Source organism: Notothenia rossii (assembly GCF_949606895.1).
Source record: "Notothenia rossii genome assembly, chromosome: 10".
NCBI lineage: Eukaryota > Metazoa > Chordata > Actinopteri > Perciformes > Nototheniidae > Notothenia > Notothenia rossii.
In genome coordinates this window covers 9871602-9898136 of record NC_136908.1, presented here as the reverse complement: position 1 = coordinate 9898136, position 26535 = coordinate 9871602, and the positions used below count along the sequence as shown (strand labels likewise).

General features: G+C 38.6%; 3 protein-coding genes across 3 annotated transcripts; 1 reads left to right on the top strand and 2 right to left on the bottom strand.

The window, feature by feature from the left end:
* The first annotated feature begins 6090 nt into the window (after positions 1–6090).
* LOC307022198 (uncharacterized protein) lies at positions 6091–9750 on the top strand. Its single transcript, XM_079654858.1, has 5 exons — positions 6091–7809; positions 7974–8236; positions 8409–8475; positions 8680–8718; positions 9014–9750. Exons 2-5 carry the CDS (start codon positions 8158–8160, stop codon positions 9426–9428), a joined length of 600 nt encoding a protein of 199 aa, XP_079510984.1. The 5' UTR covers positions 6091–7809; positions 7974–8157; the 3' UTR covers positions 9429–9750.
* A 5960-nt stretch (positions 9751–15710) lies between these two features.
* Positions 15711–17405, bottom strand: LOC307022069 (uncharacterized protein; the record flags this gene model as incomplete). The annotated part of the gene is made up of 4 exons (XM_079654642.1): positions 17006–17405; positions 16776–16911; positions 16500–16673; positions 15711–16337 (listed from the first exon to the last, which is right to left on the bottom strand). The coding sequence occupies exons 1-4, from the start codon at positions 17074–17076 to the stop codon at positions 15711–15713; spliced, it is 1008 nt and encodes a 335-aa protein (XP_079510768.1). The 5' UTR covers positions 17077–17405.
* Positions 17406–19504: 2099 nt separating this feature from the next.
* LOC307022863 (uncharacterized protein) lies at positions 19505–22482 on the bottom strand. Its single transcript, XM_079655765.1, has 5 exons — positions 21834–22482; positions 21224–21264; positions 20716–21098; positions 20475–20604; positions 19505–20320 (listed from the first exon to the last, which is right to left on the bottom strand). The coding sequence occupies exons 1-5, from the start codon at positions 21908–21910 to the stop codon at positions 20130–20132; spliced, it is 822 nt and encodes a 273-aa protein (XP_079511891.1). The 5' UTR covers positions 21911–22482; the 3' UTR covers positions 19505–20129.
* Positions 22483–26535: the final 4053 nt, after the last annotated feature.

The following is a 26535-nucleotide window of genomic DNA, read 5'->3' as shown; positions in this document are numbered from 1 at the left end:
TTTTGCATGGTCAGACTTTTAAAAAACAAAAAAACGGTGTGTTTACAACTTGATGTCTAGTATGATTTTGACCTTGACCATAGATAACAATAAGGATAGATGAGATGATATTGGATAACTTATTATTCTCTAGCAAATAATCACTTGAAGTGACAGGAGAAAAAAACAAAACAATGTATGAAGCTTAGCGTACGTTATTAGAATTTATTGTTAACGACATGATCAATACATCATTGCCTGCATGCTTCATTCAGACAGTTGACACACATTTGCATTTATATATTTACTGTTACACATAACAAGTAGCAAAGATAAAGCATGACATATTGATTTCCACATAAATAAATTCACAACACAGGATTAAAGTGAGATAATTTGTTTGAAGTTTAAATTCTTGTGACTAATATCCAAAAAGATCTGTCTGGTCACTTAAAGAGCCTGTGACACGAACACAACAACTGTTGTGCAATGAAATAGTGGGCTACTAGTAATCTCGAACCTTCAGTTTAAAAACGAAAAAGCGATACCGTTCCGATAAATATCAATAATTTCGAACATCGCGGGAAAATTCCTTCGACTCATTTTGAGGTTTTGGGGGAAGCCGGAAGTGACGTCAAAGCGGGAACGCTTCACTGTGCGGCGAGAGAGCCAAACACGGACAAAGTGTGTGGTCATGCGTAGAAATGGTGAATTACTGAGTTTAGGCATGTTAATAACGTTTTAATGAAGTTGACTACAGTATATTCATATTTGTCAGTGCTTTCATGTCAATTCGGCGAACATAAACATAAATACTCGTGGTGAAGATGATGATTAAATTAGGATTAAAAATCGGTAGTGAGAGCTGCTGAATTTCCTCCCGTCGGATGTGATATAAAAACAAATCGATTATTTTTGTAAACTCAAGTGGATGAAACTACATTTATTAGTGCTTTCATGTCAATTCGGCGAACATATGATACATTAAATGATCGTGAGGATGATGATTTAAAAATCTTTTGTTTGAGCCGGTCTGCATTTCCTGATGAGAAAACAAACCTTAGCTTTTTGTAGTTGCAGTCAGTGGTGTAGTGGGCGTTGGACACGGGGGTACGCCATACCCCCACTTATTTGAAGCATGATTTCTTTTTTTAATAGTCTAAGGACAGAGGGTGTCGTATTGTCATACTGATATTCTGTACAAACCGTGAAGTCCACTGAGACAAATGTAACATTTGTGATATTGGGCTATATAAATAAACATTGATTGATTGGTTGATTGATTCATTGATTGATTGATTCATTGATTCATTGATTCATTGATTCATTGATTCATTGATTGATGGTTCAGGTAATCGTACCAGTCTTCAGGGGTCCTATGAGATATACATTAATTTGCATTTAATTGTTGCAACCAACAAGAACTCTGGCTCCCACAGACCGGTTAGAGAAGTGTTTGATATGATGAAATGCTTTGAGTATTCTGTCTCTGATTTGTTTGTCACTTCATGCGAATATACATGTACAGTTTAAGAAATAAGTATTTGATCCCTTGCCGATTTTGCCAGTTTAACCACTTACAAAGAAAAGAACAGTCTACAATTTCAATGGTAGGTTTATTTTACTAATGAGAGACAGAATATAAAAAAGAATATCCAGAAATGTACATCATATGAGAGATATACATTCATTTGCATTTAATTGTGTGAAATAAGTATTTGATCCCCCTTGCAACCAACAAGAACTCTGGCTCCCGCAGGCCGGTTACATAAGTCATCTTCTTTTAAGAAAGTACTCCTGATATCAACGTTACCTGTATAAAAGACACCTGTCCACAGACTCAATCAATCAGATTCCAACCTAAAAACTAAAGAGCTGTCTAAGGACCTCAGGGACGAGATTGTAGACCTGCAGAAGGCTGGGATTGGCTACAAGACCATCAGAAAGCAGCTTGGTGAGAAGGAGTCAACTGTTGGTGTGATTATTCAGAAATAGAAGAAACACAAAATGAGCATCAGTCGCCCTCGGTCTGGGGCTCCACACAATATCTCGCCCCGTGGGGTATTGATGATCATGAGAAAGGTGAGGGATCAGCCAAGAACTACACGGGAGGAACTTGTTAATGATCTCGAGGCAGCTGGGACCACAGTCACCAAGAAAACTATTGGTAACACACTACACCATAATGGATCAAATCCTGCAGCGCCTGAAGGCCCCCCCCCCTGCTGGAGAAGGCTCATGCAAGGCCCGTCTGAAATTTGACCATGAACATCTGAATAATAACGTTAATTTCTGTATTTCCGAAGATTTGCAGATAAAATCAGATACAAAAAGATTCCCTAAAGCCAAACTCTTTCATAGTGTACTTTTCCAGTACTCCTCTGTCAATGTCCCTCCTGAGTACAAGAATGCATGTATTTGGTTTTGTTTGCACAGTATTACATTAATGCTCTGGGGTAAATGTTTTAATTATAAGCTATAAAGGTGTATACCCCTATAGCGCTCAATAAGCCCGTCTGATGACAGGTGGCTGTGAATATACCTGCTGCACTTTTCCTATTCTTCCCTTTAAAATATGGGAAATGATTCTGCGGACCACAGCACGCCTTCTGTCGTTGTTTGCTGTGAAAGAAACAGTCTGGCCTGTCACAGGTAAAGGTGGTAAAAGACTTTGACACAAACATTAATTAAAACATTTTTTTTTATTTAAAGGTCTATTAAAGTATGGTGTGAATCTAACCAGTATCTTAATATGCAAACACAAAAACCATCAAGAGACACCAACAAGAATGTAAAGGTTCCTATAAACTTATCAAAAAGTTTACACATCTGCTTTATGTTAAACATAACCCAATGATTTACATTCAAACTCAAATTTACTTTTTCTCTGAAATAATTTGTTTCAGATGCAAAGAAGCATCACTAGATGGCAGCACCACCATGTTCAGTTAAAATCAGCTACCAGTCTTTAAAGGGTCCTATTCTAATAACTTCCAGGTTTCATATTTGTAGTTAGTGTCTCTACTGTGACATGTCTCCATGCTTTAATGTTCAAAAAGCTCTTTATTGTTCTCATACTGCCTGTGCTGCAGCACCTCTTTTCACCCTCTGTCTGAAACCAGAGCCCAGTCTGCTCTGATTGGTTAGCTGGCCGGATCTGATGCCCCTTAGTCTATCAAATCTAATGTGTCGGAGCGCAAGCCAATAGAAGCGTGAGTGTTACATTGTGATGTCATTATGTTATGGTAGTTAACAAAGGAGTCCAACAGAGGTGTTTCATGCAGAGTGTGTGGAAGAGAAACTCCGTCTGGAGGGAACACAGGGATTTTAGCCTTTGCAGACCATTTACATGTACAAAAACCTATATCACACTCTACAGGAAAGCGAAAGCCCCAAATAGCACAATAGGGCCTCTTAAAGACTTTTTCAGTTGCAGGATATATGTGAAGTCAGCAAACACTTGAGAAGGGTTCAGTTTTAATCATGAGCTCATGTTGAATATAGAGAAGAAGTGTTTGATATGAGGAAATGCTTTGAGTATTCTGTCTCTGATTTGTTTGTCACTTCATGCGAATATACATGTAGTGGAAGAAATAAGTATTTGATCCCTTGCCGATTTTGCAAGTTTACCTACAAAGAAATGAACAGTCTATAATTTCAATGGTAGGTTTATTTTACTAATGAGAGACAGAATATCAAAAAGAATATCCAGAAATGTACATCATATAAGAGATATACATTCATTTGTTTATTATTATTAATAAGTATTTGATCCCCCTTTCAACCAGCAAGAACTCTGGCTCCCACAGACCGGTTAAATAAGTAATTTTCCTTTAAGAAAGTACTCCTGATATCAACCTGTTACCTGTATAAAAGACACCTGTCCACAGACTCAATCAATCAGATTCCAACCTTAAAACTAAAGAACTGTCTAAGGACCTCAGGGACGAGATTGCAGAAGGCTGGGATTGGCTACAAGACCATCAGAAAGCAGCTTGATGAGAAGGAGACAGCTGTTGGTGCGATTATTCGGAAATAGAAGAAACACAAAATGAGCATCAGTCGCCCTCGGTCTGGGGCTCCACACAATATCTGGCCCTGTGGGGTATTGATGATCATGAGAAAGGTGAGGGATCAGCCAAGAACTACACGGGAGGAACTTGTTAATGATCTCGAGGCAGCTGGGACCACAGTCACCAAGAAAACTGTTGGTTACACACTACACCATAATGGATCAAATCCTGCAGCGCCTGAAGCCCCCCCCCCCCTGCTCAAGAAGAACATGAACGGCCCGTCTGAAATATGCCGATGAACATCTGAATGATTCAGAGAAGGCTTGGGAGAAGGTGACGTGGTCAGATGAGACCAAAATGTGGATCTTTGGCATCAACTCGACACGCCGTGTTTGGAGGAAGAGGATGCTGACTATAACCCCAGAACACAATCTCCCCGTCAGGCATGGAGGTGGAAACATTTGGCTTAGGGGGTGTTTCTCTGCTAAGGGGACAGGACCACTTCCCTGCATTGAGGAGAGGATGTACAGGGCCATGTTTGGCCGATAGCCTCCTTCCCTCAGCCAGGACACTGAAAATGGGTCCTGGATGGGTCTTCCAGCCCGACAATGACCCTGAACATACGGCCAAGGCAACACAGGAGAGGCTAAAGAAGAAGAGCAGTTAGATGATGGAGGGCCTAGCCAGTCTCCAGACCTTAATCCCATAGAAAATCTGTGGAGGGAGCTGAAGCTTCGAGAGGCCCAGCATCAGCCTCAAAAGCTTCATGATTTGGAGAGGATCTTCAGAGAGGAGTGGACCAACATTCTTCCTGAGATGTTCACAGACCTGGAGACCAACTACAAGAAGAGTCTGACCTCTGCTGTCCAACAAGGGTTTCTCCACCAAGTACTAAGACATGTGTTGCAAAGGGATCAAATACTTATTTCCCACAGTTACATGCAAATACATTTTAATATTTTATATAATGTCAATTTAAGGATTTTCTTTTAGATATTCTTACTCTCACTGTTAAAATAAACATACCATTAAAATTATAGACTTTTAATTTATTTGTAAGTGGGCAAATCTTCAAGGGGTCAAATATGTGTTTCCTTCACTGTAGATACTTACTTACTTTCAGTATCGACTGTACATACAGATGAAGCATAATAAGCAAACACTTTTCCATTCTTACATCTGCTGTATTAAATATGAGTTATCCACTCATTTCAGTATGTATGGAAACACATGCTTCTCTTTCTGCCTTTTACATTTCATTTGCATCAAACAAATATCTTCCAGTGCACTCGGGTTTTGCTGCGCCCACACACTGTAGATGTTTGATGTTTCTTTGTTGTTGTTGTTGATGACCAGTTTGTTACATCTGACAGAGAGTGTTTGTTGTTTCTCAAGGTGACGTGCAGGGAGATTTTTGCAATGCAAAAGATGCCTGCAAAGAGATGGGTCAATGTAAATAGAAGAGGAAACAGAAATATCAGATGCAAAACTGAGGCGTCAACTAGGGCCCTCTCTCCGAAGCTTTCGTGATAAAATCCGGTAAAAATAGATTAAGATCAGATGCGGAACAGAGGCATCAACTGAGGCCCACTGAATTGAAGAACGTGTTGTGTAATACACCATTGTCGATTACATACATCAGAAATACTGTTGCAGTGGTCAAACATCATTCATTAAAATAACACACTTTATTTTTTGCTTGGCCCTTTGAAACAAATAAAGTGCCCTCTTTCCGAAGATTTGCAGATAGAATCAGGAACAAAAAGATTTCCTAAAGCCAAACTTCTTCATAGTGATCCAGCCGAAATAATTTAACAGTTCATTTAAATTAAATGTGGCTCATAAGTCCATAAAAACATGTGAAAAAGTGAACGTCATTCTAAATTTCACCGAGTTCACACAACAAACAGGAAATAAGTATTTGATCCCAAGTTTACCCAGTTACAAAGAAATGAACAGTCTATCATTTCAATGGTAGCTTTATTTTACTAATGAGAGACGGAAATCAAAAAGAATATTGAGAAATGTGCATCATATAAGAGATCCCCCTTGCAACCAACAAGAATTCAGGCTCCCACAGATCGCTTACACCTTGGTCTCGTGTCATCCATGTTTCACGGAAAACTCATGGATGACCATGGTCATCCATGGACATCCGTGATCTGTCCATGGTGGGTGTCCATGGTATGTTTGTCCGTGGTTTGTCCATGGTCATGAAACATGGACAGAACACGTACTACCCGCCTGGCCGTGAACTGACCATGATTGTCCATGGTCATGAAACATGGAAAAACATGTTCACTTGTCTGGCAATGAATTGACCATGATTTTCCATGGTCATGAAACATGGACAAACATGGACAAATCCTATATTATTTCCATCCATGAAATATCCATGATTTTCCATGGTCATGCAACACGGTGAAACATGGACAATCACTGATATTTTTATCCATGAAATATTCATGCTTTTCTGTGGTCATGAAACATGGTAAAACATGGATAGAATTCTGATATTTCTAACCATGAAATGATCATGTTCTTCTGTGGTCTCAATGTTGAATGCAGATCAAAGATATTGGTGCCAATCTTTTTTTCTCAGTTCTGACTCTTTTTGTTTGTCCTGGAGTAGTGAGTTACACAGGGCTGAACTGGGGATTTATGAAAAATATGAAGGCACAACATACAGTATTTATAATAGACACATTTAATTTATTTCAGAATGTACAGATAAATGTAATGTCTGATCAAATAACATTAAATATGTGACCTACATGTTCGTCAGCAGAAATAATAAATTGTTTGCAAATATGACATTAGCAATACCCCTGCCAACATGAAAATTAGGGTTTGGCACGCACTACATATTTAGGAATTTTTTTTGGACATGTGCTCTATTTACCTGGTAGACTGACATTGAAAATGTAAACAACAGTGCCAATTTCATATGAATACAATAAGAATGTCAGAGAACAGACAGTGGTACAAAACTTAATTCACACAATTACATGAAAGGTTACAATTTTGTCAATACATGGAAACATTTTACAATATTGGACTCCCAAGTAGAATCCTTGTCTGCTTTACCAAAAACAAGACAGAACCAGTTCCCTTACTTCAATATGAACAAATATAATTAAGTGTGCCAGATATATCTTATATTAAGATATATCTTATATTAAATCCTTTTAGAACCTCCTTACTTATACTTCAAAAATAACATAATCATTTAATAGATTTACACTTAAAACCTTAGTCGGACCGCGAAACTTTGTGGTTAGACTAAAAGTAGAAGAGGTCAACTGACCAATTCTACTGAGTGATGGCGTTTAAATGTCCGCTTATATTCACTCTTTAAATATTAGAATTTTTTAAAAACACAAAAGAAGTGTAACCTGTACCAGAAGTTTTTTAATGTTCACGGTTTGATCTTTAGAATACTTCTTTATTTATTTACTTTAATATATACCACTCTAACTTTACTCTTACTCTTATATAGATAAATACATTTAGGGTGGAATGAGTTAAAAAATAAAATATATATTTTTTAAAAATCTAAAAAACGGATTTATATATTTTTTAATTTAAATACACTGTCTTTACGGACATTTGGTATATTATAATTTGCTTGCAGTTCATGGAGTAACCACTATGAGTGCTAATGGTCATGTTACCTTTAATTCCGCCGTTTTTGGCGTCACTTCCGGGTGGCGGAACAGCCACTTCCTGTCTAGCGTTTACATAGGACGGCAGTTGAGAGAAGACTGCTAAAAACCTTTGACATCCACATTGAAATACTGATCTTTCAACGTTGAGGGTGAGTACATTTGATTATTAACATATCAGAGACCAGAAATATGATCCATTTGAAGAAAAATAAGTTTTTAATATTTAAATAAATAGATAATTTCACAAGATGGCGGCCGTTTTTTTCCAGTTGCATTTATTTCAGATTCATATTAATAAATTGATCATTTCAAGTCGGGAGGGTTGATATGATCTTTAGAGGGTTTAGGTTTTAGATACAGCCACAGCCCATCGCCTCAGAGGAACACAATACCTCGCTGCAACCGGTCATCGCCCAGAAAGGCTGCACCGTCAGCACGCAGCCACAGCCAGTCGCCTCAAAAGGCTGCACCCAGATGCAGTCGCTCACCTCCACAGCATGGCACAGCCTCCCCCTCTGCTCACAGGAGACTGGAACTGGGGTCGCCATCTCCAACGATCACCAAAAAGAAGCACAGGTAATATTAATATTATATACATATACGTATATGTATATGTATATGTGTGTAAATGAGAACAAAATGTAGCACACTATCATTGTGAAAAGATCTATTAGGAAGTTTATCTGCTGATAAAACCATGCACAAATATGCAGACTGAACTTGATAAATTTCACACATACCTTCAAAGGTCTAGTGTTGAACATCACTGGACTTCATTGGAGTCGACTTGGAAATATCAGTCATAAATTGAAAAGGTAAATTACTTGCGCAGTTCCAATTGACTGCAGCCAGAGACGTGTAGAAGACAATCAGCAAAATGTTGTTTAAAATCTGTTTATTCATTATTTTAAGATGGAATGAATATTGATACCAGGTGAACATGGTAAACCTTTTTGTATACTGCTTCAACTTCACACATTACCTTTTAGGTTCTAGTTTTTGGGTATTTGTTTTTACAGATCTCCCTTTGCAGCTGGAAAGGATATCAATGTTGCCCAGTAAGTTATTTTAATTATATATATTAATTATATATATTATTATATATGTTATATATATTTATATATATATATTTTTTTATATTGTTAACAGATACAGATGTTCCCTTTTTATAATATACTGTTTGCTGGGAAGGAAAATAATGTGGTTAATATTATATGACTCCAAAATAGTGTTTACACATTGTCTGATATGGCAGCAAATTATATATTTGAAGACTGTGGTAGATGTAATTTTTGTTCCGTCTGTATTGTTTTTACTTCGGCATTATATTTTTAAGCAATCTTTCTTTTTCAGACTAGCCAAGAACCTGTACGAGCTGCAAGGTCAGTTTGCGGAATCACAGGAGAGTATAAGGAAACTCAAGAGAAGAGTTCGCGAACTGGAAAAGAACCGCGAGGGGCGTGTGGCAGTTTGTGAGCCACGGTACAATGGCAACACCATGGAGGAGCTGCGTGCAACTGTCGTCTTGGAGACGAGCACCTTCAAAGCAGCCAGACGGCTGCTGACACAGTTGTTCTCCAAAGACGATCTCCTCAGCCACAGTGTGTCCGGGAAAGCTCCCAACCGGATGACTCCACCAAAGCCACAATTTCCGGAAGATAAGTTCCTGGTATACAAGGACTTGATGCGGGGACGCTTTCCCGAAATGAAAGACAAGGATATGGTGGAGAAGGTGCACCATGTGCAAAAAGGCTTAAAAAAAGTGTGAAAACTGACTTAAGTGTACATTTGGGAAGAAAATGTATGTTGTTATGGTGAACATATATCTGGCACACATATTTCTTCATACAAAGTCATATGTAAGTAAGGGAACTGGTTATGTATCGTTTGTGGTAAAGCAGACAAGGATTCTACTTAAATGTTATAAATACTGTAAAATGTTCCCATGGATTGACAAACCTTTCATTTAATTGTGTGAATTAAGTTTTGTACCACTGTCTGTTCTCTGAGATTCGTTAAAAAACATCCTGTGTAGTATTTCTTGTACAAGAGTGTCATGATAAGATATTAATAAACATTTTGAAATGCAATCTTAGCACATTTATATCTGTAGACTTTAGATGCAAGTTAAATTGGTCCTGTCTGTAGCCCCCCCTCCCCCCCTGGAGCATTATGTGGACATTATGGTAAGTCTTGTTATATACAACTTTGGTAACAATTGACCAAATTGGTAAGCTTTCTATAACTTCAGGGGTGGAACACCCATGGTCAGACCATGGATATCCATGGTCAGACCATGGATATCCATGGTCTGACCATTGACCATAATATTGTCCATGGACGTTAAATGGCACCATGGTCTGACCATGGATGTCCATGGTCTGACCATCGAAGTCCATGGTCAGACCATGGATGACCATGGTCTCTCCATGGACATCCACGGCCATACTATTGCAAGCCTCGATAAGACCATGGTTGTCCATGGTCAGACCACGGACATTAAATGGCACCACAGATCAATCACGGAAAACCACGGTTAACTATACCATGGACAGACCACGGCTAACCACGTCTTTGATGTCCATGAATTACCGTGGTCTGTCCATGTTTCACTTGGCCGTGGGTTTCCATGATTCATCCATGGTGCCATTTAACGTCCATGGTCAGACCATGGTCAACCATGGACAATATCACGGACAGATCACGTATGTCCATGGTTAATGTCCATGGTCTGACCATGGTCTGACCATGGACATACATGGTCTGTCCATGATCCTGAGACCAAGGTAAGTCCTCTTCCTTTAGGAAAGTACTCATAATGTAAACTAGTTACCTGTATAAAAGACACCTGTCCACAGAATCAATCAATCAGAATCCAACCTTTCCACCATGGGCAAGAACAAAGAGCGGTCTAAGGACCTCAGGGACAAGATTTCCCCTGAGGTCCTTAGACCCTCTGATGAATTCACATGGCTGGAATTGGATACAACACCACCAGAAAGCAGCTTGGTGAGAAGGAGACAACTGTTGGTGCGATTGATCGGAAATAGAAGAAACACAAAAATAGCATCAGTCGCCCTCGGTCTGGGGCTCCACACAATATCTGGCCCTGTGGGGTATTGATGATCATGAGAAAGGTGAGGGATCAGCCAAGAACTACACGGGAGGAACTTGTTAATGATCTCGAGGCAGCTGGGACCACAGTCACCAAGAAAACTATTGGTTACACACTACACCATAATGGATCAAGTCCTGCAGCGCCTGAAGCCCCCCCCCCCCTGCTGGAGAAGGCTCATGAAAGGCCCGTCTGAAATTTGACCATGAACATCTGAATAATAATGTCAATTTCTGGATTTAAGAAGATTTGCAGATAGAATCAGGTACAAAAAGATTCCCTAAAGCCAAACTTTTTCATAGTGATCCAGCCGAAAGAATTCGAAAAATGTGATAAAGTGAACGTCCTTTAAATTTCACAGAGTTCACACAACAATCAAAGTCTGGCGTCCTCCAAAGGGGCATTGCATGTGCTGCTCTCTTGGACTTTTTGATAATACTTACAGAGCTGACTGTGCACAAGCTCTACTGTTCAACCAAAGATAGAAAAGTCTGAATATATCTCCAAACATTTTTGTCTAATCATTTTTATTTATGTTTTATCTTGATTTACCTCTGGTTTCCATTTTCACCATTCTGTAACACAGTCAGCTTAACCAGCAGATATGTTTACGACTTCATACTGAATATACCTTTAATGAGCAAATACTAAATGAAAATGAGAAAGTATGGTTTAGCTATGACCAAAACAAAACGTGACTAAACTTTGAATATAGTATTAATGATTAGGATTGAAGTTTCCTAATTCTTATTTGCAATGGGATAATGTGCTTATAACTTTTAGTCAATAACTTTGTGATAACAATAAGTTCATGTTTCATAACACAGAGGATTAAAGTGAGATCATTTGTAAGTTTAAGTTCTTGAGACTAATATCAAAAGAGATCTGTCTGGTCACTTAATGAAAAAGGACCATAACAATTATACCTATCAATATATTCAATATATATTTTTTTTTATCATCAACTCAATCAAATCAATTCTACAACTGTGGGTCGGGCAAACATTCCATGAGATCTGCCCTGACCCTCTCTACAGCCGTCTCTCTGATGTCATCTGTGAACTTCTCAGGATTTGGTCGTGCTTGCTCCCTAACTTCTTTATCATTTTTAAACAAGTTGCTCACACTTTCAACCTCAGCAAAGTCGCCATAGGGAAACGGTTTAGGTTTCAAACCAAACAAATTCTGACATGATTTGCAAGGAGGCATGGTCACTTTTCCCCCCCGTAAAAAGTTTAAACGGCAAAGTGTAATGGTTCCATCAAAATCTGGATGTCTGGAGCAATAACTGTCCCAGTATTCAAGACAGGACGCAGAAATCATGATACGGCAGAAATCAGGCGACATTCTGGACATGGAGACCCCGTAGTACCTACAGACTGAGTTTTGGTTGTTCTTGATCTTAGAGACACAGATGGCACCGGAGACCAGATAGTCTTGGTTTAGCGGACTTATGATCTCTTGAAGCCTCTTTTTTCATTTTCATTCTTTCATCCTTCCAGGAAAACAATCTGAAAGTAATCACAAATGTTATCAAGCTGCTGTAATTTACTACCTCAGACTTCGTGTTTGAATATGTTCATACAACTCTTATATTTCAGGATGATTTTAGGGGGAAAAGCAACTAAATAGAAGAATTGACAGAAAGAATAACTGTGAGTAGTATGATATGATTATATGCTTTAATAATTTGGATTCAGATTTGTTTTCACTCACTTTGTAACACACTGTGCTTTTTTCATTCTTACATCTGCTATACCAGCGTGTTTTAACCACTTATCTTACTCTTTATTTATAAAGCACGTTTCAACACAATTGCTTTACAATTCATGAAAACATTACGGCTCAGTTGTGTATGTGTAACAGTTGTAAATATGCAGTGGGGTTTATTTGTAAATCATTTAGTATAATAACACACATTCTGTGTTTTATACTTAGTAATTTTGTGTTCTTCATTTATTGAATGTTCAATACCTTGCCTGACAAGGTCGGAGATCAGTGGGCGGAACCTCTGAAGTGTGGTCGCTCGGTTGTGGGGACTTCCCCTTTATATTGTGTCCCTCACGTTTCCTCTTCCCTTTCTGTAAACATTCCATGTGAGAGGAGTCACTGTGAGGGATACCTAATATAATACTGATTTGTTATATCTGTTGTCAGGTGCGTTTTTAATCTTCCCTTTTTGTAAATGTTCCACGTGAGAGGACAAAACCTGTTCACAGACAGACGTGCAAATGCTCAAAACCACTTCTGTGATAGTTCCTTGTAGCATGTGAATAGTATGTTCCGTGAAGCACACTTTGTTATGATGACACGCACAGCCTCACAAACTGAAAACAATATCAGCGTTGTTGGTTTTCAGGGAGTTTTTGTTAATTAATAAGGGCAGGTGCAGTCATTCCAGTTGTCATTGCTTAGAATGAAGGTACAAAGAACAGGAAACAACAAAGGTTTTCAAACGGAGTACTCACACAGACAAAAGCTGTTTTATAATTTGCATAAAACCACGCGGCCCGTCTACACTACAGGCATGAAAAAATCTTGAAGCTGGGCGTGTCTGAAGCTTGGCGATTTTTTGCGAGCAACCAATCACATGAATCTCCCGCCCCCGACATACAAAGCAATAGCAATGTTAAAACGAAGTAAACTGGATATAAACTCTCCAAACAGGCGAAAAAACTATCAGTTTCACCCACTGTCTCTGCCACCTCCCTCCATGCCTGGTTCCTCCGGTTTGTATCCCGGTAAATAGTTTCGGTCGTAAAGAACCGGGTGATTTGCTACCGTAATATCTCGTTTGGAATATGAGGAAATGAATTGCGGTCTGGCTCTCCCAGCTTGTACGCGGTTTGATTGGCTGAGCTTGCACTGGCGGGATTTGCATAAATGGACTTGGCTGATGCCAAGCATCGAGCCTCAAAAGTTGAACATTGTTCAACTTTTGATGCCGATAGATGCTCGTGATGCTTGCAAAGCCATGCCATGCTCCCCACAATGCAGTTCGGCGAAGATTACAAATCTTCTACGTCACCCCATTCAAGTGAATGGGCGAAGCGTTGAAAGCATTTTTTGATGCCTGTAGTGTAGACGTACCTGTGATATAATGACCATACACCGCGGCCTGTCGTGAGCTATTGCTTAAACATACAATTCATCAGTAGATAAAGAAGACGTCTACGGCAAGTGCCCTGACAAACAACTCAATAAATAATTATTTACATGATTATCCTTTGTGTAACTCTCTATTTTTCTAATATTAGACTTTCTACCGCATAGTCCTTTAAAGAGCAAATTCAAATCAAAATCAGAGTGTGATGAGAAAGTGAGATTTAGCTATAACTAAAATGAAACTTGACTTAACTTTGACTATAGAATTGATGATTTGGGTTGAAATTTCCTAATTCTTATTTTCAATGTGATAGTGATAAGTGTGCTTATAACTTTTAGTCAACAACCTGTCAAAACGTTGTGATAACAATAAGGTCATGTTTCATATAAAGTGGAAAAGAATCTAATTTGTGTAAAAAAGCTTTAAAGTATAATCCCATAAACATATTGGATCAAATGACTTTGTGTAATTCTCATGAATCTACAGAGAAATATCGATCACTTTGAGTTGTTCTCCTCAGCAGAAAAAAGCCTCACAAGAGTTTGAATGAGATTTTCAAGATTGGTTTTGATGTGTTTCTCTGGATTCAAACACAACAACTTCAGATATACCTTTTAAGGTAATAAGATTGTCTAGGCTAAATCAGAGGACTGTCCTTTAATAGTTGGTCAAACTGCATACTTGCACGAAGCAGGTTTGCGTAATTTTACCCCAAAATTAAACAGATAATGTTGTCAAAGTATATTTTGAGCCTTTAATGGAGAAACATGTATCAGGATGACAATTGATGATCTCTACTTTTTCAGTATTCATGGAAAAAAGTCAAAGTAAACCCAATGAACTGTTGTGAGAATCAAATAAATGATTTCTTCTGTCCCACATTAGAAATGTCCTTTCAATTATTTGGAAACTGTCCAGGCATGCAACCAGTGAAAAGGGGAAGTTAAGGGCTAGCAACATTTGTATTGTTTGAGACTGGCAAGCTGAACACATTTGAAACATTATGGATAAGCTTCACCTGAGAATCTCAAGTCTTGAGATATCTTCAAATATGTTGTCAATGACTTTAAGACCCAATGCATGGTCAGTTAATGGGTTTAAAAAACAAACAAAAAATGGTATGTTTCCAACTTTATGTCTAGTATTATTTAGATTTTGACCATAGATAACAATAAGGATAAATGAGATGATATTGGAGTACTAATTATTCTCTGGCAAATAATCAGTTGAAGTTGCAATGGAAAGAAAAAAAACAAATATGAACCTTAGTTTACATTATTTTTATTGAATTGTTAACAACATGATCAACACATCATTGCCTGCATGCTTCATTCAGACAGTTGACAAACATTTGCATTTATAAATTCACCGTTCAACCTAACAAGTAGCAAAGATAAAGAATGACATATGTTGCACCCATTAGAATGGTTTGTATGTTTTTGTTAACACATATAACTGATCTCCTGGCACAGCTGTGATTGATTGTGACTGGGAGAGCAATAGTTTTTTGAACGTGTCTGTGAACACGCTTTTTTTCTTTGTAAATAAAAGATATTGAAAGCTAAAAACTTCTTCGTACATGGAAATTGCAAGCATCCAATTAGTTTACCCAGTTTAGCAAATCCCGGGTGATATTGAGTGGCAATAGTCACCACAACATATTGGATTGAAGAACAGGAATTTCACAAGAGGATTAAAATGAGATGATTTGTTTTTAAGGTTAAGTATTTGTGAATAATATCACAAGATATCTGTCTGTTCACTAAATATTAAAAGACCATGCTAAATAGACTTATCAATATTTAATGTCCAATATTTCCCCCCTTCATTTACGCTGAGGGGATGTAGAAGTGAAAATAACTTGGGAATTTAAATGTTTTCAGCAAATTGCTGAGATCTTTCCTGACACTTTTCTTCACCTTTCTCCTGTTTTTAGTTGTGGACTTCTCAGATTTTGGTCGTGCTTGCTCCCTAACTCCTTTATCACTTTTAAACAAGTTGCTCACACTTTCAACCTCAGCACAGTTGCCATAGGGAAACCTCTCTGTGTCGTCTCCTCCCAAACCAAACAACTCCACACATGATTTGCAAGGAGGTTTTTGTGCTTCTCCCCCGTGGAGGCTATACGCCTTGCACGTTAAATGCTCAGGCAGTTTGATGGTTCCATCAAAATATGACTTCTTGCTCTTGTTTGGATTGAAACTCATCACTGCACCAGCAACATAACTGTCCCAGCTACCAGGAAGACAAGACGCAGCAACCATGATTCGCCCAGGATGCCTGCCAGAAGTGGACATGGAGACCCCGTAGTACTTTTCTGACGTTGGGTTCTTCTGAGAGACGCAAATGGTGGAGGAGACCAGAGGATCCCGCTCACCAAGGCCGAGTTCTCTGATGATCTCTTGAAGCTTCTGTTTTATTTCATTTTCGTTCTCTCGTCCTTTCAGGAAAACAATCTGAAAATAATTTAGAAATGTTATCAAGCTGCTGTCATCCCTACAAGTCATTAACTATGTCATACTTCATGTTTGAATATGTGCATACAACCCTTATATTTCAGGATGATTTTAGGTGGAAAAGCAACTATATAAATAGAAGAATTGACAAACTAATCTTACCATGTCTAGCACACATGAGAATGGACTCCGTCTCGGTAGTTGAGAGAGATAATGTTCAAAAGGCAGAGGGTAGCAGTGCCTCAACGCATCTAAATAATCCTTATCAGAAAAAATATTTTCCGGTGACAATGGTGGTGTGTTGATCCTTCCCAAAAAGAAGATGCTGTGAAGAATCTGTAAAAAAAGAGATGCCATTTTTAATGCTGTGTGTAACTGTCAAGCTCTATGAAAGAAAAACATCATGTCAAAAGTTCATAAAAGCCACATCAGACATACCTCATCTACTAACTGTATAGCTTCATCTTGACAGGAGTTATTCAGCTCCAACATTTTATGGATAATCCCTTCCGCATTGCTTTGGAAAGACTTTATGTTCTGCAGAGATTTTTCGTGCTGCAGAACTTTTCTGGTCCTATAAAAATATAAAATCAGTAATAAATTGTCTTTAGAAAATAAAAAAGCAGAAGTCAGTATTAGTGTATGGTTCAGGTAATCAGCTGACTCACCTCTTCTTTCGAGGAGCCTTCTGAGAAATAATACACGACACATTATAACCATGATTACAACACTTACACATTTCACTGACAACAGAAAGTAAATTAGCAATGTAGAATTTGATCAGAAATACTTCAAATATTAGCAAAGGAAAGCAGTTAAAAGCAGCTACTTACCATTGTAGGTCAGGAGTGAATGAATGGGAATAAATGAATTAAGCCCTGCCTCATGTTTTGAACTACCACGCCTTATTTAAAGCAGTTGTTATCACGGTCAGAATAAGGTATGAACGCTACCTTCTCATTTATTCTTCCATTGTTTTGATGATGTATCTCAGTTGGGAGACTATTCCAGAAAGAGCTGCCCTTAATGGAGAGGACATTTTGTCCAAAAGTGGTCCGTCTGCGGTGGACTTCATAGTCTCCTCTGGTTTCTGACCTAGTGCAGCGTCCAGTGTGTTCTTTGTGGATGAATTCCCCGAAGGGAGGGGGGGGGGGGGGGGGGCAGTCCATGGAAACATTTATAAAAAAAACACATACTTTTAAAAGACTTGAAATTGTCAAAACTCAAGAAATTGTGTTTTTCCAGGATGGTACAGTGGTGGTATGAATTTGGCTTTCTGTCAAACACCTGGATAGCTCTCTTAGCTGTTCTATGGGTTTCAGGTTTGTGGCACAAGCAACAAACAGTTTGTCAAACAGTATTCAATGTGGGATAGAATCATACAGTGGAGGTATGACTTTGCAGCATTGACACATTTTGCAAGTTGAATTTAACGGTATTGGATACTTTCTAAATATGTTTCTTAAAAGTCAAGTTTAAGTCCAGTATGACTCCAAGATACTTGAACTGGGAGACTAGTTCTATTTCTGCTCCGTTTAAAAACACGTTGGATCTTTTGATTTTGACCGTTTGTTTACTGAACATCATGCATACGTTTTTTTTGCAATGAACTGAAAGCAAATGTTGTTCAGCCAGTGTTGAACCTTGTCCAATGCATTTGAGAGACAGGATGAGATTATTTCAGTCTTTTTCCCGTGTACAAAAATGACCGGATCATCGGCATACATTTGCACATTCAACTCAGGACATACATTAGGCTAGTCATTAATGTACAGAGAAAACAGTAACGGTCCAAGAATGGAACCTTGTGGAACCCCAACAGGGTTCACAAGGTAGGGGGATTTGGCACCGTTGACCAAAGCACACTGTTTTCTGTTCGATAAGTAAGACTTAAACCAATGTATCGAAACTGCCAAAAACTTGAAATGAGTCAGCTTTGTAAGGAGCACTTGATAGTCAACAGTGTCAAAAGCCTTCCTGAGAACAAGGAAGACAGCACCTACATATGGGCTCGTGTCCAACATAGATTTAACCTTTACCACAAAGACACAGTTAGCTGTCTCAGTGGAGTGGTGAGCACGAAAACCAAACTGTATTGGAGCGAAACCTTTGTCTATATGTTTGGTGATTAGTTTTGACACGCATTTCTCAGCTACCTTAGACACAGGGGAGGATGCTGATTGGTCTGTAATTGGACATCATTGCCTTATCCCCAGATTTAAAGTTCGGTGTCACCGTGGCCACCTTCCAGGACGATGGAACTTCCCTCGTGCTGCTCGATTCACTAGCATAGAAATTGGTTTTATTAGACCGTCGATATGTGTCTTTATGAAGTTGCTGTCGAAATCATATGCATCCCATATAAAATGTTAAAGGTGTTCACTGTTGGGGAAATATTTTCTAAGGTCCATAACTTTGACCCAGTTTATCAGTTCATACTGTCCTGACTGAGCACACGCACCTGTAACCTTGGCTGCTGTGCTCTCAGTGTTTTGTCTCCCTGTTCCTGCCTGTTGGCGTCAGCTGATAGAGGTGTTATGATTCTATCTTGTTATGCAGCATGTTGATTGTTCTCTCTGGACTAGCTAAATACATGGGTCTGGGGTAGAGTTCTTCAGAATTGACGTGGCACTCTCCCGTGCAGTCAGAACCTCTGGCAGCTGTGACTTGTGATGTGAATTACATTACATTATTACATTGCATTTAGCTGACGCTTTTATCCAAAGCGACTTACAATAAGTACATTCGAACAGGAAGATACAACCTTGAAGAAAACAGAATCATATAAGTACATCAGGTTTCATAGAGCCAAACATTTCAAGTGCTACTCAACTGGCTTTAGATAAGCCAGTCCTTTATTAGTATATAAGTGCTTTGTTAGTAATTCTATCGCTCGAAGTGGAGTCGATAGAGATGAGTTTTCAGTCTGCGCCGGAAGATGTGTAAGCTATCTGCTGTCCTGATGTCAATGGGGAGCTCATTCCACCATTTTGGAGCCAGGATAGCAAACCCACGTGTTTTTGCTGATGGGAACTTGGGTCCCCCTCGCAGTGCCGGTGCAGCGAGCCGTAGGCAAAGTGGAGTGCACGTGCTGTAGATGTATTGAATTATTTTTGAAAAAATCCACAAATCAATAATTCAACAAGCTTCTTATTTACAACATTGGCTTAATTTCATTTAATTGTTTATTTGGCAGGGACAATGCACAGTGATGAACACTTAAAACATTACAAATGTGTCAAGCGTCACAGCGCCAGATTTAGCTTTGAGCTCATTTAAGCCTAACATAAAACATTTAAGAAAATTACATTTTACAAACATAGCAAAAATTAAATAAATGATGTGCAAAAAGTGCAAAAGAGCAAGAGCAGCATATACAAGTATTTACCACATGGCAGTACAATCTAGCAGCAACGACATGCGAAGTGCAAGATAAGATACAAGAGCTACGTAAAGTGCAAGAGGAGTTAGCCCTGTATTAAAGTGCATTTAGCTTAACTACCCAGCAGGATATTATGAGGATAAAGCCTCTTAACCTGGCTGGATTTCTATTGCATTTTATGCTGCAGACCTAACCTAAGTTTTAATACAGTACTATTACTTGTAATTGACTATTTTTAGACTGTAATATTTATTGTATTGTTGGGCCCAAGTTATTTCACCAGGGCCGCCCCTGGGCAACTTTTGGCCCCACGCAAAGTCATGTGAGGAGGCCCTATGTGTCGTGAACGTCGACGGGGGGAGGGCGGGTGGGTGCTAGTGGAGCCTGGCAGCGGTGAAACTGCGGCGAGCTTAATTGCGCCGCAGTTGCGCTTCAGATGAGGCTCCCTCTGTGAGGTGTAGCTCCCTCCGCGAGGTGAGGCTCCCTCCGCGAGGTGAGGCCCCCTCCGCGAGGTGAGGGCCCCGCGCAGTCTGCGTGATCTGAGTGTAGGAAGGGGCGGCCCTGGATGTCACCGACTGACCTAGGGGCTTGCCACGGGATTCTGGGAGGGACAGGAATTGAGAAAGTAAGAGGAAGTGAGAGTGAGAAACAGAAACAAATTAGCAAATGAGGTGACTCAAAACAAAAGAAACATGATAGTGACATTAAATGCACAAATATAATCTTTGCCCTGAAGCAGAAAAAAATATACTTGCCTTGTATTGCAGCTGTTGCTTTGAGATATTCCATAGATTTGGTCTTGTGTTCCATCACCTGTTTATGATGTTCCTTTTTCAGCGCTCTCCCTGTAGGGCTCTTCCACACTTTTTCCCAGTCTTTCACGGTCTACACGCAAAAGACAATATCAATAAACAGTTGTCGGTGCCCACAGGTAATCAACTATCAGGTTCAGCAAACACAAAGCTGTTTGTTCCCAGCAATTTTATAACTTCTCACCATGTCTTTGAAGGCCTCCCCTTCGTAGTATGTCTTGGATCCTGGATAGCTTATTCCATTTTGACGTAGCTTCTTCATGCTTGAAGCCACCAAATGTAGCTCCTCTCCATCGTAGGCATACAGCTTTTCATCCTCACAGGTCATTAGAACGAGCTGGTCCGATGGGCAGGAGGTCCCCTCCACTACACCTACAACCTGCATGCTTACTATCTCAGGAATATAGAATTCTCCCCACCCATTCACTACCTTAGGCTCCTCACTGTAAATGGTGTCTTCCAGGGGTCCTATCTTCCATCTGGCACCAGCTGGTTTCTTTAATTCAAAGGTCTTGTGTTTATACTCTTTGGTAACTAAATCTGAAGCCCATTTCACGTAATCTGAACCTGCAACACATGCCGAACAAAATACATTTGAAAAAAGTTACATCAAGGTTTTTAAGATATGAGGCAAAAGGAATGTAGTCTCATCAACTACACAACTATTTCTCTTTAGTTCTACCTTAGCTTACCTGTTTTCCCATTTGTCTGTGGGAATGGCAGACCTGCTGGCCTGAATGGAAGAAAAGACAAAAAAATGTTTCCCAATGAATGGCTGCAAGTTAATCAGAGAGCTCCAGTCCATTTCTTCCACATTTCTTTACATGATTGTGATCCTAAGAGACTCTTGATTCAGCTACAGCTTCAGTACTTGTTCAACAGCCATGAGGCTCAATACCAGTGTGTCCTGAATTCAGTTTTTCAGTACCGATGTACATGAACCATCAGCCATCTTGAGACCTTGTCCGTCTCTTTTTTTCACCAGGACTTTGAGTTGGTTAAAGTTATGGCTCATATATCCCTCCACACATCTCGGATTCATTCTCACACACAGACAATGTTTGCTCCGCCTTTGTGTCTGTGGCTCAGTGGTCTTTTATCAATCGAAGGGTTGGTGGTTTAATCTCCGCCCCCTCTGGTCAACATGTTGAATATTTTTCTCAGGCAAGATACTGAACCCCAAATTGCTCCTGGTGTCAAGGGTAATGGTGACTGTGTTTGAATGGGTGAGTGCTGACGTGTTTAAACCGCGATTTGAGTTGTCGCAAAGACTAGAACATATAAAATCAGTCCGTTTGTTACCTGCTCTGTGTAGTCTTCCATCTTTCCAGGTATTCATGACACAGGGGAAGTTTTGTGGTCCAGGTGATTGGCAACATCTGGAAATTGACTTTCTTTGAACGACATTCTTTACTCAAAACTCTTCTAGACGCTGTCACAATATTCTTGTTTTACTACTTTATAATCCATGATACGCCTGAATGTGGCTGCTACCAAAATCACACGAGCCGAAATTATGAGATGCTGTGATTCCTAAAAAAAAAATCAGATTGACCATGCCATACTATTGACAATGTACAATTAATTCTTCTTGTCTCTCGTCAGTGTTCAATCCTGTGCATCTTGTCTCTCCTCTTGAAGGAGTTCATGACGCAGTTAGTTTTGTGGTTCAGGTCTTATATGTGCATAGCAAAATTGCAAATCCCCTTTGAACCACATTCTTCACTCCAAACTCTCAAAGACACTTGAGGGTCTCTTAATAAAAGGTGTAGAATTCATTTTAAATTAAGGTTGTAAATAGGTTCTGGCATTTTCTTTTATAGACGCATTTTGCTTTTAATTGTGAAGTTGGAAGCATCTTGAAGTTGCTTTACATGTGACGTAGTTAATATTCAACATTACAAGATTGACTGAAACAAGAGAACAGGAAAGACTGTGTACCACAGTAAGGTGTTGTCTGCCATTGTTGTTTAAACCCCCCCCCTTAACAGAACATAAAACTTCTTACTTGCTCTCCGGACTGTCCTCCAATCTAGCTCTCTGTTACAAGGAAAAGAAAATGCATTGTTAACAGTAATAAATAAAATATAATAAACAAAACCTCTACTCGTTATAACAATATGATAGAATTTGGACCTTTTTGAAAACACTATGAAATACACTATATCAACTAAGAGCATCTAATAATAAAAAAAAAAATAATAATATAATAATAATAATAGCAATATTTAAACGTGCTCGTATTATGAAGGTTAAATAGCATGACAAAATATTGGCTATGAGCTAATTGGTAGAATACATAGCTTATATAATATTGCATTTAAATGTTGCAATACAAATGTGCAATTTTACCATTTTAAGAAAGGTTAATTTTACAACATTTAACTAATTAATAAATGCCCTCTTTTTTCCATCAAGTAGTGGTACTTACTTTAAAGAGAACTGGACCATCTGCCATCGTGCCACAAACTGCCATCATGCCACAAACAGCCACAAATCTGTGTACAGAAACGTAGTTAAATTCAAATGTGGAAGAAACAATTACTTGAAAATAAATACATCAAATCTGAGATGTGAGATGAAGATTAAACAAAAAACTATTTTTAAATAAATAAGAAACTGCACTTTTTTATGAAATAAGGACAACTAAAATTATTTTCAATATTTTTTGCATGATTTCAATGTTAATATTCTAAAATGCGTGTTTTAAATGTAACTTTGAAGTTATTGTTTCATAAAAACAAAAATTGATCCCTCGTATTTTGTATTGAATGTATTGAACAACAATTTCCCAGATATTGGAAAGTATCCCAAAATGTTTGAGTAACACAGACAGACGGATGTTTCATTAAATAAAACATGTTCATCTTATTTTTGAAAATATTTGCAGATCCGTTTTACATTTGCACATTGTTTTGTGAGTTTTCAAGTCTTTTGAATGTATTTGTGGAAGATGTTTTACTTTTACAAATCACACATTTACAACAACTTATTTTTATGTTAACACAAATATTATTGAGACAAATCTAACCCCATGGTAATCCTCCCAAACCTATTAACCCATTTGGCAAGGTTCTATCTGAATATAATGTTAAGCAGCCTAAAGCTATAGTAGGCCTACGAGTAAAACGCAAAAAATAAAATAACACAGTAACTCTTGATGAACAATTCTACGTGAATGTTAGCCTACCTGTTTTATAAAGACTCCTCAAACTGAAGTAAGCAAACGGTAATAATAGTTATCCAAATAGTAGATTGAAGTCGTTGGTGTCTTCGATTTAAATTCAGAATTGTAATCGCATTTATAGCGACTTTAAACACTCTTTCTGCCTGGTTTGAACAACATGCCACACCTTTGTTAGGTGTGGCTAAGTGGGTAGAGTGCTGGACTTCGAATCAGGGGGTAGCAAGTTCGAGTCCCACTGCAGTCAGCATGTCGTTGTGTCCCTGGGCAGGACACTTCACCCCAAATTGCTCCTGAGGGGATTGTCCACAGTACTGAATGTATGTAAGTCGCTTTGGATAAAAGCGTCTAACAAATGTACTGTAATGTTATGACACAGTGTTTTGGCTAGACATAACAAGTTCATATATGAGGAGAGAAATGCTCCCGGAGAACACTTCTTCTGAGGAAAATTACGCATAGACGCCACTTATGAAGGTATCCTTAGCTATACATATCTTATTATACATCCATGGTCAAAAGTAGTTTAAGTTTTGGAACACAGCAGTGTGCACCGCCAGTCAGGTGACAAGAACAACTCATCACAATCCCTCCTGTCTTCCCTAATAACATGTATTCGGTATATTAAAGAGTGTATTTATTTTTACTGCAGGGTCAATGTTAGCCAGACTTTAAGAACTTTACAGTGTTTCGACTTTATAGGACATTTTATGAGCTATGATCTGTCATACGATCGAAATATCTTCTAAATCCGTGTATCTACGGACCATTTGTTTTTCTTTAAAATCGTTTACAAGTAAACGGAAGAGCGTCTGAGAGGCGTTTTTGCTTTTTGCTTTTTACCTTACCAAATGGTCTAATGGTCAGTGGAGCGAGGTGCGGGGAGAAACTCACGGAAGTGATTTCAAAACAAACGCACTCCTTTGCTATAATACACTTTGAAGAACTACAGTATCCGGCTGAAGGAACGGTGATAATATTATAAACAAGGTGAATTTAGCGATCACAATGAAAACGGCTAAGACACATATTGAGCCCGGAAACGAATGTTATTAAGGGCTGTAAATATAATAAGCCTATGTCTAAAATGGACAGCATTGTTAGGAGATTTAAACTATACAGCGATTCTGGACTGCGTTCACCTCAGCCGTCTCTCGCGTTTGTTTTTTCAAATCAGCTCTCTTCATTTTTGTTCCTGCTATATTAGATGAGTGATACAAATATTTGTTACCACAAGTTCTTAATAAAACTGGCGCTGTTGGACTCGGTATTAGGCTAGTTTGACTGCTACCAGAAATAAAATGAAGTATCTTTGCTGTGTAGCTACTTTGTGAGTAATCCTCTGTCAAAGTCCCCTCCATATTACATAACATGTTTTTCTGCTATCTTTGATGAATGATAAAAATACAATTTTAGCATTAGTTCTTAATAAAATGTATACTGTTTGACTTTGTATTAGTTAACCTACTACTAACAATACATTGACGTACTTTTAATGTGTATTTTTTGAGAAAGTCCCCTGCTCAGAACAAAATCAAGCCACTTCTGCTAAGTTTGATGAAGGAATTATTTTTTGCTGCTAATAGTTCTTCCTGAGATTGATCCTGTTGGACTCAGTACGACTGAAACTACTACTACTAAGTACTTTTACTGTGTACTTTTCCAGTAATCCTCTGTCAATGTCTCCTTCTGAGTAACAATGGATGTATTTTGTTTTGTTTGCCCAGTATTGCATTAATGCTCTGGGGGAATTGTTTTATAAACTATAAAGGTGTATACCCCTATAGCGCTCAATAAGCCCGTCTGATGACAGGTGGCTGTGAATATACCTGCTGCACTTTTCCTATTCTTCCCTTTAAAATATGGGAAATGATTCTGCGGACCACAGCACGCCTTCTGTCGTTGTTTGCTGTGAAAGAAACAGTCTGGCCTGTCAGAGGTAAAGGTGGTAAAAGACTTTGACACAAACATTAATTTTATTTAAAAGTCTATTAGATTATGGTGTGAATCAAACCATTATCTTAAGCTGCATATAAAAACACAAAAACATCTAGAGACGGCAACAACAATGTCAAGTTTTCTATAAACTTATCAAAAAAAATCCGCTTTATGTTAAACATAACCCAATGATTTACATTCAAACTCAGATTTACTTTTCTCTGAAAGTATTTGTTTCAGTGGCAAAGAAGCATCACTAGATGGCAGCACCACCATGTTCAGTTAAAATCAGCTACCAGTCTTTAAAGGGTCCTATTCTTATAACTTCCAGGCTTCATATTTGTAGTTAGTGTCTCTACTGTGACATGTCTCCATGCTTTAATGTTCAAAAAGCTCTTTATTGTTCTCATACTGTCTGTGCTGCAGCACCTCTTTCACCCTCTGTCTGAAACCAGAGCCCAGTCTGCTCTGATTGGTTAGCTGGCCGGCTCTGATGCCCCTTAGTCTATCAAATCTAAAGTGTTGGCGCGCAAGCCAATAGAAGCATGAGTGTTACATCGTGATGTCATTATGTTATGGTAGTTAACAAAGGAGTCCAACGGAGGTGTTTCATGCAGAGTGTGTGGAAGAGAAACTCTGTCTGGAGGGAACACAGGGATTTTAGCCTTTGCAGACCATTTACATGCACAAAAACCTATATCACACTCTACAGGAAAGCAAAAACCCCAAATAGCATAATAGGGACTTATTTAATTAGTTAAATTGTATTTAATTATTTAATTAATTAAAGACTTTTTCAGTTGCAGGATATATGTGAAGTCAGCAAACACTTGAGAAGGGTTCGGTTTTAATCATGAGCCTATAGAATATAGAGAAGAAGTG